This window comes from Pyrgilauda ruficollis, unplaced genomic scaffold (genome assembly GCF_017590135.1).
Source record: "Pyrgilauda ruficollis isolate IOZ18807 unplaced genomic scaffold, ASM1759013v1 scaffold30, whole genome shotgun sequence".
Taxonomy (NCBI): Eukaryota; Metazoa; Chordata; class Aves; order Passeriformes; family Passeridae; genus Pyrgilauda; species Pyrgilauda ruficollis.
Genome location: NW_024524378.1, coordinates 1,617,236 through 1,635,171, shown reverse-complemented (window position 1 = coordinate 1,635,171; position 17,936 = coordinate 1,617,236). Strand labels below are relative to the sequence as shown.

Below are 17,936 nucleotides of genomic sequence, written 5' to 3'. Positions count from 1 at the left end.
CAGAAAGGGTTTATTAATTAAAATATATGTTAATACATTTAAAAAGAGGAAAAAAATTGTTCATTACATCGTGCTGGCAGTCAGTAGTAAATTTGTACCGTTTAACAGGAACTTTATTTTTTTTAGAGGCACTCCTGCTGTTTACAAAGAATAAAGCATTTAGGGACTTTTGTTTTGTTGGCTGCTGCTCAAAGCTGCGACACCACCGCACATCATACCAATATCTTCACTATTCATTATGTAAATGTTCAAATTATATTGTGTCCTTATTATTAACAGCAATGGCAATTAAAGAGTTCCCACCTCCTATATAATATGTAAACATTAAAAATAATTAACAGTTCAGGAAAAAATAACTGTGCTCAGTGCTCTAACTGCTGAGTTATGCAAACACACTACCACTTAATAACAGGATCAGGGTATTTTTGAAGACATTTAGGACTTTATATTCATAGAGCGGATGAAGTCCAAATAAAGATTAAAAAGCCTCAGCTAAATATGCATATATATGTGCAATCAAATGAGGTTTCTACTACATAAACCAGTAGCAATCAGAGATTGGTTTCATAGGAAAAGTTTAAATTTTCTTGTTCACTGAAACATGGTTCATTTCTTAGTGCAGTTTACATTCACAGATTAAAATTGAAGGACTGTAATATTAAGACAATAGCTTTGGGTCTCCAGCTGGTAAATTACTTGGAACTTGAGTTACACAGTTGAACAATTGCCAGATACCTGACTACTTAGTCTATTTTTCTTATAAAGAAGAATTTGCAGTTCATTGAACTTGTCTATTTAAGGATCTTTTGTATCACAAAACAGTGTATCACAAAATCTGAGAAAAAAATATATATTAAATACATTTTCATATAATCATATATCTGAATAAGGTTTCTTTAAATTTAAGCCCCATATCAAAAATATTTTGAAAGAGAAAAATTAAAAAGGCACTTCAGGAAATTCAGAAATTGGAAAAAAAAAAAAAAAAAAAAAAAAAAAAGTTGCTGTCAGTTTTGAAAGCATTTCAGGCATTGATCTTACCACAGCAGAAGAAAATACAATCAACAAGTACTCTAAGGGGTCTTTCATAGATGTTCCTCTTGCTAATAAAGAATCGTTTCCAATGACTCTTGCAATAATGCCTTACCAGTCATAATCTAAAGTAAGGCATTACTAATATAATAGGATAGTTTAATTTCTGTTCCCTATGTCTAGATACTATTCCAATGTCCTAAAGTGTACTAAATAAGAGAAGTTATAATTTCTAGCTACCTGAGATAAAAGGATTTTTTATGGATTTATTAATAGGAAAATTCATAGGGAATGCTTAAACATATAGTGCTTATGCAAAAACAAAACAGAGTTAAGAACAGTTACTGTACTGAAAATAAAATGACGATACCAAGCATCTCCTATGCTAAGGTCCAAAGTGACCTCACAACACCCTTAAAACATACAACAGATATTTCTAAAGTTCAGATCCACAAAGGATAACCTACTTTACCCTCTGAAACAAACAGATAATGCAAACAGCTGAAAACTTTTGACCTCTGTTGTCCTCTACACTAGGGATTAAAGGATAATAATCTGAGTTGTTTATAGTTGTCCATAGTATCAATTTTAAGTAAGAAAATAAGAATTTTCAAGGTTGTTATGACTCCTTTACCAGTTCCTCTCCGATTCACACTGTTCTTTGAATAGGTACGTGGTGTTTTTCTACAAAACTTGAAGATTACTCTGTTAATTAGGACAAAAAGGGAAGCTGCACAAGCAGCACAAAGAGTAACACAAATGTCTCACTATTGCTGACTAATTTTCAATTTGATACAAACTAACAAAACAGCATTTTTTCCCTGAGAATCAATCCAAAAAGCAGCCTCTTCACTCCTTGTAAATTAGCCCTGCAGTCTTATTTCTGCAACAAACTACCCTATTCACAGTCTATTCTTTGTTTTGTATTGTCTTGACAAGCCAAGATACAAGAGCTGAGTGTAAGGTTCTGGACTACATTATTACAGATGAGTTGTCTCCAAAGACATAACACAGCAGTATCAATCTGATTTCCAATGCACTCTTCAGCTTTCTGACATACAAGTTACTCAATAACAAACAGTGAGACAAACATGTAAAACTCATTAATCTCTTCAGACATACAAACTGATAGCCTCCAGTTAGTATAAAAGTGCAGCCAAAATAACATTCAATGAGTGCCCTGCAAAGACATACTGGTTTCATTCACAATGGAAATTTGCATATTAAATTTGTTTCCAATTCCAGTGTTCAAGAATTGATAAAATACTGTATTAAGGTTATTCCTAGGCCAGAGAAATGCTCTGAAGATAATCTGATGATGCCATTATGAAGTCAGTCCATTCCTTGGCCAGCTCTTCAATGGAGACTTCCTCCCCCCCATATTCCTGTGGGAGAATGCTGATGGGGAAGTGTTCGGTCAGACTCTGCAAGTAGTTATTTCCGTGCATGTACACCTAAACCAAAATATTAAAAGCATTTACTTGGGTATGAACGCTAGACTATTGAGTGAGAACAGGCAGCAAAGCATCTCAGTGCAAGAGCTGAACCTACCAGTTTGGTTTAACTAAATAAATGTATTTGTTCATAATTAATTCCTTAAATGGAGGAACTACGCTTGTGAGTTTACCCTAGGTACTCAAACTCTGTCCTCCTCTGAATATGAAGGCTGGTGAAGGATGGACTACAACCTGAGAACTGCATTTTATGTAGCTGTGAGCACAGGACCAAAACTATCTATACACTTGTTCCAGACTGGTTTAGCAACACTGGTGAGAGTAGACACTACATCCAAAATGCTAAACTTAACTAAACCATGGGAATACTGGTGATTTGTTTTGTCATGATATCTTGTACTTGCCCTTCAGTCATTTCCAAGAAAAGAGCCGTGTCTGGCTCATGGCCATTACTATCTGGTCCTGCCACATGTGTTTAAAAACAAGATTATGTAGTATGTATGTAGGTTCAGACAGGTGTCAAGGAAGATACTCAACAGAATCTATACATCAGTCCTTATCTTTCAGCTCCAACTGAAATTGGATTCTGGACTACTTCCCCACTTCAACCCTCTCAATACTGTAGGTTTGGTTCTTCTCTTGCTTTATTGTAGCTATTTTGAAACCTTGTTCATTACTTCCAGTCTGATACTTTTCTAGGATTGACTGTCCTGGCATGCAGTGGCTATTGCAAATGCCCAAGATCCATGTGCTGAGAAAAGGAGGCTTCAGAACTGGAATAACAATACAGGGCTGCTTATTTTGTACCTTAGTCCTGCTGTTACCACTTCACTTTTGTGCCAGCTGAAAACTCCAATATTTTTCCTGTGCTGCGACAAACCATAGTCCTTGGCATGCTTTCGCATCCAAATACAAATCTATTTGCAGATCTCTAACTGCAAAACTATTTAAAGCAACTAAGGAGCTATTTGGAAAAAGAAAACTTAGAAATTAAGTCTGATCAATTTTTGATGCATAAATGCCTCTGGAGATCTGTCAGAGCTAAACGGTTGTCTTCTACTAATGCTGCACAGCTTGGACTATAAAACACTGCTCAGTGATAATTTTTCTCTCTAATTTACAGGCAGAGCACTGGGAAATGCAGGACCTATTTCTAATTCTGCAGAATTGTTATGTGACCTCAAGCAAATTATTTAACCTCTTTGTGTTACTGTTTTTTCTCTTCAGAGGAGTGATAACAGCACCACTTGCTACTCTCATGTTAATAATAACTGCAAATGCTTTACTGTTAGATTCTGGAGGTCTGTATGGCACTAACCAACAAAAATTATTTATGCTTTTCAGTACTCAGGAGGAACAGAGCCTAAGGAAAGTGCTGCAGATTGTCATACAAGGGTTTTGTGGCAGAAAGAAATATTTGTGTGCACTCACCCGTTGCTTTATTTTTTCAGTGAGAAAAGGCTTAATTAGAGCGAAGACTGGGTGGAAGAATAAAGGCTCATTAATCAAGTGGATACCTCGAACTTTCAGTGGAAAGGAATCCTGTCAGCATACATGGAAAACAGAAGAAAAAGAAAACATTATTGAAACACCTCTATTACTAAGCACAGGCCTGTAAAAACTGTCTAGTCCGTAGGTTAAAGTATTTCTTCTGACCTTGCCAATTCCTGCATTTTCTAGCAGTGTAAATTAAGAACAACATTTAGAAAAATCATATCTTGTGCCTCCCATTAGAGGAAAAAGATCTCATAATATTTTCACCTCAGTAGGAGGTGAGATTGAATATTAAAAACAAACAGAAAAACAAAAAAGAAAACTATCACCAAATTGCACATAAAAATTGTACACAAACTTTGTGCTCAGCCTTTCTTCTAATGTGCAATTTTTCACAAGATTCTGCTACTAATTTACAAAATGCTATCTAGATATGTGCTTTTATTGGCAATTTACAGCCATAAATATATATAAACTATTGAAAATACTAACTTTAAGTTAAGTAAGTTTTATTTATAATTTAGTGGTAAGCCTTGAAATTACTAGGAATTTGGCCAAGACAGAAGTTCAGCTTTACAACAAGATTACTGTTTTAATGAAAATTTTAAAATATCTGCTATACAGCCTTTATAATATAAAACAGCTTGGATTTTACTTGCATTCATTTAAAAGTTCCAGATCTTTGAAATTTAAAAGAAAATATGGCAGTGCTCAAAACAAGCTTTGTGCAATGGGGAAAGTACAGCTTCCCTTCATATCCCACCTGATACTACCTCTGAGAGGTTTCCTGCTTATAAAAATGGCAGTTCTCACAAACATATCTCCTCACTAGTTCAATAGTTCTAAGGAAGAAAAAACCCAAAGCTAAAACATTTCTTTAGTGCCACGCCTGGATTTTAATGTATGATAAAGACCTTAAAATTATCAGCTTGTATGTTCACTTAATGTTATTATGGGTTACCATATACTTAAAGTCTGCTATCATTTTCACAAAACAATTTTCTGCCTGGGATAACAGATTTTTCAAGATAATGTCACTTATTATCCATACTATGCTTTCCATTCCTTAGTACATATTTCCTTTCTATTAACTTCTGTTTCTTGATACAGGATAGTAATTTGCAAGACACATTTCCTGAGTTAAGTACAGGGTTAAAAGTAAGGTTTTACTTATAAGCATATTCTGGAGCGCTTTAAGCATGTCCTGGGGTGCATCAGGCACAGCATCTCCAGCTGGGCAAAGGAGGGCATTGTCCTGCTCTCCTCTGCACTGGGGCAGTCTCACCTTGAACACTGTGTGCAGTTTTGGGCACCAAAATATGAAAGACATTAAGCTATTAGAGAGCTTCAAATGAGGGTCAGGAGGATGGTGAAGAGCCTGGAGGGGAAGTTGTGTGACGAGTGGCTGAGGCCACTTGGTCTGTTCAGCCTGGAGAAGAGGAGACTGAGGAGAAACCTCATCACAGTCTGCAATTTCCTTGTGAGGGGAAGAGGAAGGGAAGATTTCTTCACTCTCCTGACCAGAGACAGGACCTAAGGGAATGGCTTGAAGTTGTGTCAGAGGAGGCTTATACTGGATATGAGGAAAAAGTTCTTAACCCGGAGGGTGGTTGAGCACTGGAACAGGTTCCCCAGGGAAGTGGTCACAGCTCCAAGCCTGACAAGAGTTCAAGAAGTGTTTGGACAATGCTCTCAGCCACATGGTATGTCTCTTGGGGTGTCCTGCATAGGGTCAGGAGTTGATCTTGATGATTCTGATGAGTACCTTCCAACTTAATATATTCTATGATTATATAATATTGAACAACACTAATATAATCTTTGGATAAAATTTACAGACCCAGTTAAAAGTGAGGAAAGGAATCAGGGGACAAAAAAAAAATTAAAATTCTTTTTCTTCTTAGAAAAGAACACTCAAAACACACAATTTTTAATTTTGCTTTTCCATAGCTAGAATAAGCATTTAGAAGTTTGAAAAAATCAGAAATAGGTCAAGATGGAAACAAAGTCAAAGAATTTCCTGCTTTGAGATAATGGATTGAAACCTTTAGATGTTCTTGCAAATCCTATTCTGCCTCCTTTCTGCTCTATTTCAAGGTTAAAAAAATTACCAGCAATATGTCTACTACCTTAGAAATCAACTGAAACACTCTCACTAGTCCTGTTTCCATGAGATCTGACCCAAGACTGCATAACACCAGGAGTTCTTATTCTAGATGTACAAAGTTGGGAATACCTAATGGTTTCAATAAAGTTTTATAGTAGATATCAGAAAGGAAGGACATCTGAAGTTCTGATGATATTAATTCAATGACTAAGCTTTGATTGAATCTCAGATATGAACCTTAGCAAATCAGAGCAAGAGATTATCTCCCTGGCTCATTTCCACATCACAGGCTAACAGTTTTATTATTACTGACTTTCAACATAACTTCTGAAGGAAAATAAGATTATAGGACTGCACTGTAGCTTGGCTGTCAATTCTCTGTCCCCTTTTTTCTTTAATTTTTTTTTCTCTCAAATCCAGTGGCAAAGTTAAACTGAATTTGGCAGAAATGAATAAGCCTCAAAGACAGTAAAGTCCTGAGATTTTATGAAAAACAGGAGGAGAGGTAACAATGATTTGCACCAAACAATGCTCATGTTGTGGGGAAGAAAGCAAGCAGAACATAAACGTTATACATTTTGTTGTTAGCAGATGGAAGATCACATAAGCATCATCCATACTGGTAACAAGTTAAGAGTGTCTTGCTCTTAATTGCTTACAGTGCATACTATTTTTAATATTCTCTGAGACAGGAATAAATGCTTTAAATATGAGATAATACACAAAATAATGGAAGAGAAGATATGAAACAGGATAAAAAACAGAGATCCTTTGAAAACTGGGCTTCATCTGCTCCTCCACTCATGATGTACTTGTGTTGTAAGAGGTTGGTGGAGTTCTTATAAAATAGCAGAAGCTAGAGGGCATTTACTGGTGTAGAAGAATAAAATTTAGGTAAAATCAAGCACAACTTGTTATTGATTTAGGATTTTGTTCTTCTAAGTTGCATAGTCTGAGAATGCCTACAGAAGAAAAATTTACTATAGCTTGGAAGAGATGAAAAATTTGAAGTCATAGCAATGAAGCTGCATAAAGCATTATGTCATACTTACTGTGAGAACAGCAGCAATTTTCTTGGCCACTGCTGGACTGATTTGAAAAGCATGAGCAAATCTCCACCCCTGAAGGTCAAAGATGGCCTTGACTCCATTTCGCTGAGTCTCGATCTCCTTTACAATGAGTTCAGATGTGATGAGACTTACACGGAACACATCATATGCTGTAAATAAACTGGGATCCCATTGTCCTGAAGAGAAGATAGATTACTCTGCATTACCATGAGAAAACCCCATACACCTGCACTTTTTATTCCTATGGCTTCTAATGTGCTTCTCAGGAAGAAGAATTAATCAGCAAGAACAAAGTTCCTGAAATAAACTGTTTTGCCAGTGCATAGGTTAATTTGTGTGCCTGCTCTCTCATTCATCTTTGATGCTCTTTTAGTAGATAGTACCATGCACGTTCTAACTACAGCCACAGACCCAGTACAAGGTACAATTCAGTAACACTCATGCTAGCAGAAGCTGCAGATCATCAGTCCAATCAATTAATATAATTGCTTTTCAGCATCATAATTTTCTGGCACAACTCAGTGAATCTCACTTATTTTTTTTCTGAGGCCTGAGAAAAAAAATTGCATGGGATGAGCCTTAACCCTAAATGAAAGCTTTAGAGGGCACTACCGCTTACTAGACCTACAGATTATAATAACACAGTTCTTTGAAAGTTGACAAAAATAAAGCTTTAGTCCAAAACAAGCATAAAGAGATATAACAGAAAACAAGCATGAAGAGATTTAACTATGTACTTTTTGAAAATATTTTTGGGAGATGCATCAAGCATTTTCTAAGTGTTGTTTGCTAGGACTCTTTGGCTACAAGTAAACAATGAAAGCCTGGTGAACTGCTCATCCCAGCCTAAACTGAATGTTGATATATGACAAGGTGTACACCTTTGTTTGTGTTCTCCCTACTCTGTGCTGCATCTGCATCAGTACCACAGTCTTAGCCCAAATGACTTTGACAATTTACATAAAGTCAAATGATTTTTGGGATACTCAGAGCCAAAAAAACCCTACATAATCTTACAAGTTTTAACCTTCAATATTCTTTTGATGCAATAAGAATTTCACTAAAAAGAAAATTAGGTTATTCCTAAGGGATTGTACAGCTTTATCTATACCAATATATAAGTAAAATTATTTAACTCTTATAGCTCAGTAAGTTCACCTTTATATTAATGTAAATGCATTTCTAGCAAGGAACATAAATATATTAAATTTCTAGTTAAGATGTTCTGATATGATCTAGTTTTATCAACCCCTGCAGTTATATCCATAAAATATTTTTGGTTTGCACCTGAAATGGTGATAATTAAAATAATAAACAAACCACAATAAAAAACCAAACCAAACAAACAAACAAAAGCAAAAAACAAAGCAAACAAAAATCCCCTAAAAACGTCAGTGTCAGAATCAGGTGTAAAACCGTTCCAAGCAATTTTGTCACTCACCAATTCTGTATATTAGAACTTTGCTTCCATGTGGGTCTCTTGACCTTAGGACTCCGTGATAGCCAGCTTGCAAAAGACCAAGAACAGAAGATGGTTGTAAATCTGCACTTATTTCTGGGCATTCGATTCTCCACTTCTGATAATTCTTCAATAACTGGAAAAAGAAAATAATGTGGATGTCAGGTAAGCATCAGCTATTATAGGAAGAGCACAGTTAAAAATGTGTTTTCCAAATGTGGTCACAGCCAGGTTTAATTCATTAAATTAGCTATAATTGAATTGTATATTTTAATCAAATCACCCCTAGAAACAGAAGGTTGCTATACTGGATCAAGTAAATGAGTAAATTGCCATGATGAATTTAGAACCCAGTCAAATCATTAATGGACCAAAGTTATCATTTTGTATCAGAAAGAAAAGTGAATATACAATAAGCCTGTTGTTTCTACGTAAAATGCAACAAAACCCCATTTTTTTTCTGCTCAGGTTACCTTTAGGATTGTTCATTTTGCTACTTCATGAGACTCATTCAGGATTTTTTTTCATTTAGACGTGCAAAATTTTATGGAGGAACATTCTCCTTCACTCACTCACTCACTCTCTCCCTTCCTCCCTATTTTTTACACAGTCATCAATAATTCCAATTTACTATTTGAAACAGGTATGCTCATCAGCATACCCAAAAACATTTTTGAGGTCTCTTCTACCCCTCTGAAATGAGAGAATACAACACAGTAGTGGGTCCATTACACATTTGACAATTTCCCTCCCACAGAGTGGAAATAATGACAACCTGTCTGGTTAAATAAAGCAGAGATCCCATCTGCTGTCAGGGACTTGGTCAGCCTGATTCTCAAGGCTGGGAGGCAGCACCACAGCCAGCATTTCTAAGGCACAGGAGGAGCTGTGTGTTGAAAGGCCATGGACTAATGCTAAGGAAGAGGCAATTAAAGGTGTTCCTTTGTGAGGTAACATCTGTGTTGAGGAATTACAGGCAGCACTGTGAAAGGTCATCTTAGAGACAGATTGTGAAAAATTAAGTTGGTGATGCAGTAGTTCTAACTCCAAGTCTAATTACTGTGTCTCCTTTAATATTAAGTGGTTGTGGGGAAAATGAACTATGCCCTGAAATTAAAATTTATTTAAGACATTGTGCATAAGTAGGAAGCTATGCAAGACTGTCTTCTAAAATGCTTCCTCTCTGCTCATTAACTAAAATTTGCCTCTGCTGTATCACCTCTGCTAAGATTATCACTAAGTTTGGAAAGTAGAGAGATAGCTATTACAAGTAATTAATATTTTGTTTTAATTTCCTCAATGGCTATGACTTAGAGGTCTAACCCAAGACCTTCAAAGTAGCTAAGAGAACCAGACTTTTCAGTATCTTGTTTCACAGCAAACCAAAATGTAGCTTTAAATCTTAAAGGTGGTATGCACAGCCTAGCTTTCAAAAGCTAGGCTTATATTGTTTCTACATTTCATCAAACAGGAAAACCCAAGCTGATCCTTAGCACAGGATCCTTAATTCACAAATTAAATGTGTTCACTGCACTGAAAGCATCAACCGAAAGTCTTTTATTTCCTTTAATTTGTATTAACAGAAATTATATTTCTATATTTCATCAAACAGGAAAACCCAGGCTGATCCTTAGCACAGTTTCACAAATTAAATGTGTTCACTGCACTGAAAGCATCAACCGAAAGTCTTTTATTTCCTTTAATTTGTATTAACAGAAATTATTTTTTTCCTTTATTAATTACTCTATATTTTGTAACAGAAGTACTAAAGTTAAAAGAGCTGTCAGGTCCAACTAATAGAACATAACTGTAAAAAAATTTAAATTTCTTGTATCTATGTAAGTATCATTTTCTTCAGTATTTTTATTGGAAGAATGATCAGAAGGAACTTCAGTAAAACTGAATTCATCCTTACAGACTCTTAGAGGGAGACCTGGAACTCAGCATCCTGTAGCTCACAGCATGCTCATGTCAGATAATTAGTCTTATCTCCTACTCTTCCCTCTACTTTTAAGCTTCTTGTATCATTTTACATAAAACACACCTTTTCTTCAGCTTAATGTTTTTCTGCTCAGATTAAGGTTGAATGATTTTGAAGGTCTCTCAAAGGAATTGCCATGAGGAAACTATTTATAAAACATTATTGTTTATCATCAAAATTTGCATAAAAATACATGGTACACTGATTAGAAATTAGCTATATTTTTTAAGGAAATAGATCCTATAAATACATATATAGATCAAAAAAAAAAAAAATTATATACCATGCTAGATTCCCACTTGATTTGGCAGCGGAAAAAAAAAAAAAACAACAGATAAAAGCCTCATCCTAAACCATCACCATAGAAAGAAACATTTCACCATTAGGAGAATTTTATTAGAAGTCTCTTGACTGCATTCAATCAGATTTAGCCTAGGTTAGTTTTAAAACTAACAAACAAACCTGGTGAAGGAAAGAGGGAAGACGAAGGGAAAGTAAGTTAATTTGTGGAACAGAAGTCCACTACAATTGCAAAAATAGGTCTGTTGAGGTACTCTGATTATCTCACTCTGTCAGTACTTGACTGTCTAACAAAGGGCACTGTTTGAGCAATCCCAAGTGCTTTGTGCCAGACAGCAATGTCAACATGTTTTTTCCTTGGTCTTTCCAAAACAAACTCTGAAATAGCAGCAAAATACAAAACCACCCTGAAAAAAACTATGCAAACATTTGTCGCTTTGTAATTTGTCACTTTTCTTCTAAAATCTGTGGTACAACGACATCATGAAGATATATATTTTAAACACCTCTTTGAAGATCTCCCTGCCAAAACTAGGATGAGAATAAAAATGACACATTAATTCAATACCCTAAATAATCCTGTCTAGTCAATACAGATAGTTTCTCATTTTCATGATATTTGCATTTTCCAGGTTGCAAAAAAAGGATTTAAGTTCTTGAACTTTGGAATAAAGAGAGTGGTGTTTTCAGCTTGTGATGCACTCAAGATCCTTACAGAAGGCATAGTTAACCTACCTGCACACCCATTAAGGAGTAAATATATGGTTGGAATACTTCTGACACTTTCCATGACACAAGTAAGTGGTGCACCTTTCAGACACGTAACTTGGCTAAGCCTAAAACATACTTCCCTTGGCAAGAAAATCACAAAGTGCTGAAGAGTTCTCAGATTTTAAACACCTAATCTAATTACCTAAAATTATTTAGATCTGAAATAAAGGTCAGCATTACAGAACCTTCCACAGAATCTACAGCTGGTTTTGGCAGATATTCTGTAAATTTTTATTTATGTAAGCAACCCCTTTCTTACAGCTGGACATAGTCAAGTCTCACATGGCCACTTAAAAGAGTAATCCTTAAACACAGAAAGAAATTCAAACACTAGCAGTGGTTTAGAGGTTTTCTAGTTTAAAACTGTTTAAGCACAGAAATTGATGTAAAATTTTTTTCAAATAAGATTCTTTTTCAGCAGGATAAAACATAAATGTTGCATATAACAATCAGTTTGGATATAGACGAAACAACCTAATCTCAGGAAAAAGGGACACATTCATTACCCAGCATAAAAAATGGCTCACACACTTAATGACACAAGAAAAACATCTCAGTGTATAATTATCTGTGTTTACAAATGGAATAACCTACTTAGCATCTGCTCAGCATCTGAAAATAGATGCAAGATAACTTGATAAATAGGGGGAAAAACTGGATGAAAAACTCCAGTGTCTGTAGTTCAGCATTAATTAAGAGGGTTTTTTCCCTGATGTCTGTTGGGGATAGTTCCAGATTTCTGAACATTAGAGATTACAAAGTTACCAATTAAACCAAGATTCCGGTCCTACAAACCAAAGTGAACTTAGTACTTTACTTAGAAGAAAAAGAACTAAAAAACATTGTGCTTGTTAGAGAAACTAATGTGTATGTAAATTAATTATATTTTTCTTGATTAACAACTATTTAGTTATATTAACGTGGATGATAGGCAGAATTAGGCCTCTGTTGTGTCAGAAGTCATACCAGTGTACACAATGCTTGGGAAAAAAAGTATTTTCTACTGGCATTCTTTGCAGGAGAAACCACAGCTCAAATTTCAGAATATAAACCTTTGTGTGCATATGCATTTTATACTTCTTTTTATATATGCATGTACAAATCTACCCAGAATTTAAACATACGACTGTATGTTTAAATTTATACTACTCAGACAAAGAACTAAAAATATTTTATAGAGATACAGAACTTTCCTAATTCTTCATGCATTACTTCCTTGTCACTGGAAAAAGACTGGCACGTGCTGGCTTAGCACAAAGAGAAGCCTGGCTGACTGATTTGTTTCCTCCAGAGTCAGCTCAGAGAGCTAATTAGGGCTCTTCCATCCTTTTTAAGGAATTCCTCGGTATTGATGGAAGAAAAGCCGCCAAGTGACTGATTTTAACTTAGCATTTATGTTTGAATGATGTGAAGATCCTCAGAGATAATGTCTGAGATTCAGCGGTGTGTTTGACACTACAGAAAACAACACTGCTTGTACAGCACAGTCATCCTAGGTGACTTCCTTGCAGCAGAACACACTAGGAAATCCTCATTCCTCTGTAAGTCGAATGAAAAACAAAAGTCTGGCTATATACCTTGGTATCAACCAGAACTCCTCAAAGGATCCTAGATATTTAGAGAGTTTTCAGTGCCACAAAGTGATGCTTATATATTTATGTTATGAAAACCCTTTGCATAGAGTTTCAATGCCAAACATTTTTCTTCTGTTCCCCAGAATATAATCTATTTCAGGTACAAAAAGACAGCATTCCAAAGTCACTGAGTCTCAGTCCTATACAAGAGTTATAGGATGTGATGCATAATAAAACAGGAAGAAACATTCACGTCCAAAAGGAGATGCTTGTTGTCCAGATTTCACATATCACTAGTGAATCCAAGTGACTGTTTTCAGTGATAACAGCGAAGTCAAACATACACACATAGCTGGTACACTCAAAAAGGGGCAGACACTGATCTCTGTGGTGACCAGTGACAAAACATGAGGAAATGGCCTGAAGTTGTGTCCTGACAGGGTGCCTGTGCAGGGCCCAGACCTGAACTTGAATGATTCCTGTGGGTACCTTCCAACTCAATGTATTCTGTGATTCTGTGAGAATAGTCTGTTACTGAGCTTAACTGAATGATCACTCTTCAGGAAATTAAGGCAGTTTTATCTCTTCTTCAAGTCCTTCAATTCCAGATACCTGTTTCAGTGCTGGATTTTCTTCTAGCATGAGAGATATCAATATATCATTAAAAGCAAGTCTGGAATTGCCACTGGAAAAATGGAAAAAATTGCTGTTATGAGTCACCATAAAGGATTTAGAAATGGAATGTCTTGACACAATCTACCTGATCATTCTTTTCTGAAGCATTTCCAAATGTTGGTAACTGACATCAGATAAATGTGTGTCAATTATTAACCAGAAATGCATCAATAAAATGGTCTGATCAGGTGCCAGACTCTTGATTCATAGTTAAGGCTAAGTATAAGCCCATACTAAGATGCTGGACAACCGTTGCTTATATGCACTGACAGGGCCATTAACTTTGATTATCCCTTAGCTGCTCTACAAATACTATGCAGTAGTACATGGAAGCCCAGTGGGCCTGAACTCAAGAGAGGCAACATCAAATCAGGACAAGAGGGAAGAGCCACTCTCTGGACTGATGGCAGGAGGGCTCTGTCTAGGATGAAGTACTAACATAACTTCTGCGTGTAGTCACACTTGGGTTAGATGAATGTACAACTTAGGACCACTAGAGATTTTTGCCCAATAATTCTCTTTGGCCTTAATACACCAATTGCAATAAGCACATTCCTGTGGTGGGGGGCAAGTGCTTCTGTTATTCTTCCATTACTGTAAGAGAAGTGTTCTAGAAAATGGTGTCAGCTGGTATATAGAAGATTAAGTGCAAGTGGCTACAGCACTTGGAGAACTGAAATTCTAAACAGAAACATTAAACACAGGTTGGTTTTGAACATTAGAATTTCTTAATTCAAAGGCAGGTTTGAAATTCAGAAACTTAGCAGCCTGTGGAGACCCAGAAAATCTAAAGAGGTTTTAAAAAGACAACTTTTTCAAAGGAGGTCCCCAGTGTTGATGGCTGATTCTCAAAAGAAGCATAGGAAATTTGCTACTTCATAGACTCCCATCTCTAAACCTAGTCTAGATTCCACACTCCCAAAGATTAGTCCCACCGACCTAACACATTCACATCCCATCAAAGTGCAAAAACATACAGGCCAAATTCAGAGGAGCCACCATCCTGTCTGTAGGATTACCAGTAACAACCAATTACAATGCAATTCAGGAATCCCTATGTCCTCATTAAGCCCTTTAAGCATTTGGGAACCAAGAAATACAGGAAAATAAAATGGATTTTGTTTGGAAAGAAAAAAAAAAGGCATGGTCCTACAATGGTTAGTGTACAGCTTTGATATAAACAATCTCATGAACTTCAAGATACATAAAACCCAAAGGAATCTGACTTGACTCGTTGGTTCTTCTATTAAGGAGGAAAGGTTTAAAGCCATGATGCAAATGTAATGAGTCAAATGAAAAGAACAAAATATAAATTTTAAAGCTACTTATGATTAAGGGCTTAATTCAATTTCTCAATTTCCTTTTTTAGCTACCTTGATCCTGCAGTACATCCATATGCAAACAATGATCTCTTATGGTGAGTAAACTTGGAAAATCTACAGTCCAGAGAAGTCAGAAACTAATAGGTGAAGTCTGTTGGGCAATGCAGTGTAAACAACACAAAATTCCATGGAAACACAGCTTTCAGTTGGCACATGTGAATCAATGCTTTTGCCCTGGGAGGATTTGGAAATACTTTCTGTTCCAAAGGTTTAATGGCTGTCAATCTTTCATTTAAAAAAATAACAAACTCATAACAATCTGTGCCTTTGGATATTGAAAATATGTGTGCTCTGTGGCAAAAAGGCATACAAAGAGCTGGGGAAAAAAAGAGCCTGCAAGGAGTGATGTAAAAGACTAAACTCCGAGTAAAAAGAAGGGTTTACTCATGGTTTTAGAGTAATTATAAGTCTGTAGTGAAACTAGTACGCCTGCTAGTAACCTGAGCCTGATAATCATGACAGGGGTGTCCTTTGAAGGATACTGTTTCCCAATCGGAGCTGTGACCTTACCGCTCTTACTGTACGGGCGAGTGACTGTACGGCGCTTACCACAGCCTCGGTGTTACCCCACGGACACGGCGCCGAGCCAGCCGCCACGCCGCGCACTGCTGCGGTGCCGCGCCGAAGACACGCGTGACGAGCAAACACCCACACCCCGAAACCCCGCTCGGCCTCGCCCGACCCGGGCAGCGCAGGGCACGGACCCACCCCACAGCCCGTCCCGCAGCCGCAGCCCGAGCCCTGCTGCGCTCCCCAGGCACCGGGACCTGCCGCCGCCGCTCCTCACCCTCCAGGCCAGCTCCAGGTGGAAGTCTCGGGCGCGCAGGAACCGCACCAGGAAGGCATCGGAGAGGGGCTGCGGCCAGCGCTGGCCGGGCTCTGCCTCCGCCAGCCGCCGCAGCTCGGACACGGCGCCGCGCACCCGCGGAGAGTGGTCGGGCAGGTCATTGAGGAGCTCCGCGCCCGGCGGAGCCTGCGACATCCCCGCACACGGCCGAGCTCAGCGCCGGCCCCGGCCCATTGAGAGGAGCCGCGGCGGCGGGGCCCGGGCGGGCTGCCCCCGCCCCCGCGGGCCTTAACCCCTGAGCGCCCTCCCGGGCCTCAGGCGAGGGAGCGGGCAGGTGTGCACCGTTCTGCCTCTCCTGGGCTTGTTTTTTTCCACTTTTGCGGACTTGACAGGTTTTTAGAATTTTAACGCTTTAAGCCCATCTCCTGTTTGTCTCTTCCAGCCCCAAAAGTGAGCCGTACCTGCTCCCTCTGGAGGGGAGGCCCCCGCCGCTGCTACCCGCGGTGCCCACCGCAGGAGGGTCACCCGGGACCCCCGGAACGCGCCAAGGGTCGTGGCCTCCCCTTTTGGCGAAAATAATCCATCTTTAGATACTAAATCGCAAAACGCTGCAACTTCATTGCAGCTGGGAAATGAAATGCAAAGTGGGGAGCCCTGCTGGTGCAAAACGGCCTTGGAGCGCCTCATCCTTAACGTGGATATGCAGTAATGAAAATATATTCACTCTGCCAGGAGAAAGGTTGAATTCACTTTCACCACCCATAGTCCAACTTTGCTGCACAGCAGTGAGTTCGATTATGAAAAGTAAAGAGTGCATTGCTGTTATTTTATTTTGCATTTTTAGTATAACCTTTTCCTTTGAGATCTCTCTGGCCTACTTACGCTAAAAGCCTTATTTCATTTAATATACAATTACTAAGGCATGCTTAGGCCTAGTAAAAGGTTTACAAAACTTTGTTCCATATTACTTTCCCCTTTCCTGGCTTTCTACAGTTAATACTTACTTTTTGATCATCATTTTTCCATATCTGACCATGTTGGACTCTTATACACTACTGAAATGTCTACAGGTATCTCCCTCAGCTTTCCAAATATGAAAAAACATCTGCCTAGGTAAAAGCAGATAGGTAAAGAGTCAGAGGAGGGTTTGGGAATACAAGCTTGCAGGGACAAAGTATTGGAGGAAAGGATGAAAACTGGGAAATGGGTGTGCAGTCAAGAGTACTTAGATGTGGCTATCAGGGCAAGGAGGTGTAAGGAAGTGTGGGCTTACCCTGGAACAAGAAGAAAAAGCAAGCTGGAAATACAGCAAGAAAGAGAGAGAACAGAATATGAAAGACATGCTAACAATAGGTTTTTAAAAACCACTCCTTTTGTTTCTGGGCAGAGCTTCCATGGGAAAGATTTGCATACAAATGTGTAACCCAACCATGGGTGGTAGGAGACAAACAAAGCTAAACCACAGAAAGTTCATACAGTGATTTTAAACACCACTTCATAATTTTTGCCATTTTTTTTTTTTTTTTTTTTTTTTTTTGCCATCTCAGAATTCTCCTAACTTAGTGCTTCAACTGTGAAAACAAAAAGGGCAAGAGAATACAGATACTTTTTATCAGACGAATCACCTGAGCAACTCATAGCTTCTAACTCTTTTCTACAAAATTCATATTATGATTTAGGCTTCATAGATGAACAAAGTTAGTTATACAAGCAGTTTCAGTGATTTCCCTCAGGACTGAGTTACAAAAATATCTGTAAATTTGAGGATTTTGTTAAAAATTCTGCAAATGAGGCCGTATTTGTAAGACTAATGAGAACTCTCTCTGACAATGAAGATGTGATATCATCAA

The 17,936-nt window shown here is 37.7% G+C and overlaps 1 protein-coding gene and 1 long non-coding RNA gene across 3 annotated transcripts; one reads left to right on the top strand and one right to left on the bottom strand.

The window, feature by feature from the left end:
* Positions 1-16: 16 nt before the first annotated feature.
* Positions 17-17,231, bottom strand: TTPA (alpha tocopherol transfer protein). The gene is made up of 5 exons (XM_041473761.1): positions 16,087-17,231; positions 8,599-8,752; positions 7,140-7,333; positions 3,918-4,028; positions 17-2,486 (listed from the first exon to the last, which is right to left on the bottom strand). The coding sequence occupies exons 1-5, from the start codon at positions 16,279-16,281 to the stop codon at positions 2,316-2,318; spliced, it is 825 nt and encodes a 274-aa protein (XP_041329695.1). The 5' UTR covers positions 16,282-17,231; the 3' UTR covers positions 17-2,315.
* On the top strand, positions 2,965-15,942 carry LOC121356885. Of its 2 annotated transcripts, XR_005955647.1 has the most exons (6): positions 2,965-3,107; positions 3,938-5,683; positions 8,648-8,781; positions 11,530-11,694; positions 15,287-15,334; positions 15,777-15,942. It is a non-coding gene; the product is annotated as an uncharacterized LOC121356885 (long non-coding RNA). The 2 variants fall into 2 exon arrangements; XR_005955646.1 differs by having other exon boundaries at positions 15,287-15,942.
* Positions 17,232-17,936: the final 705 nt, after the last annotated feature.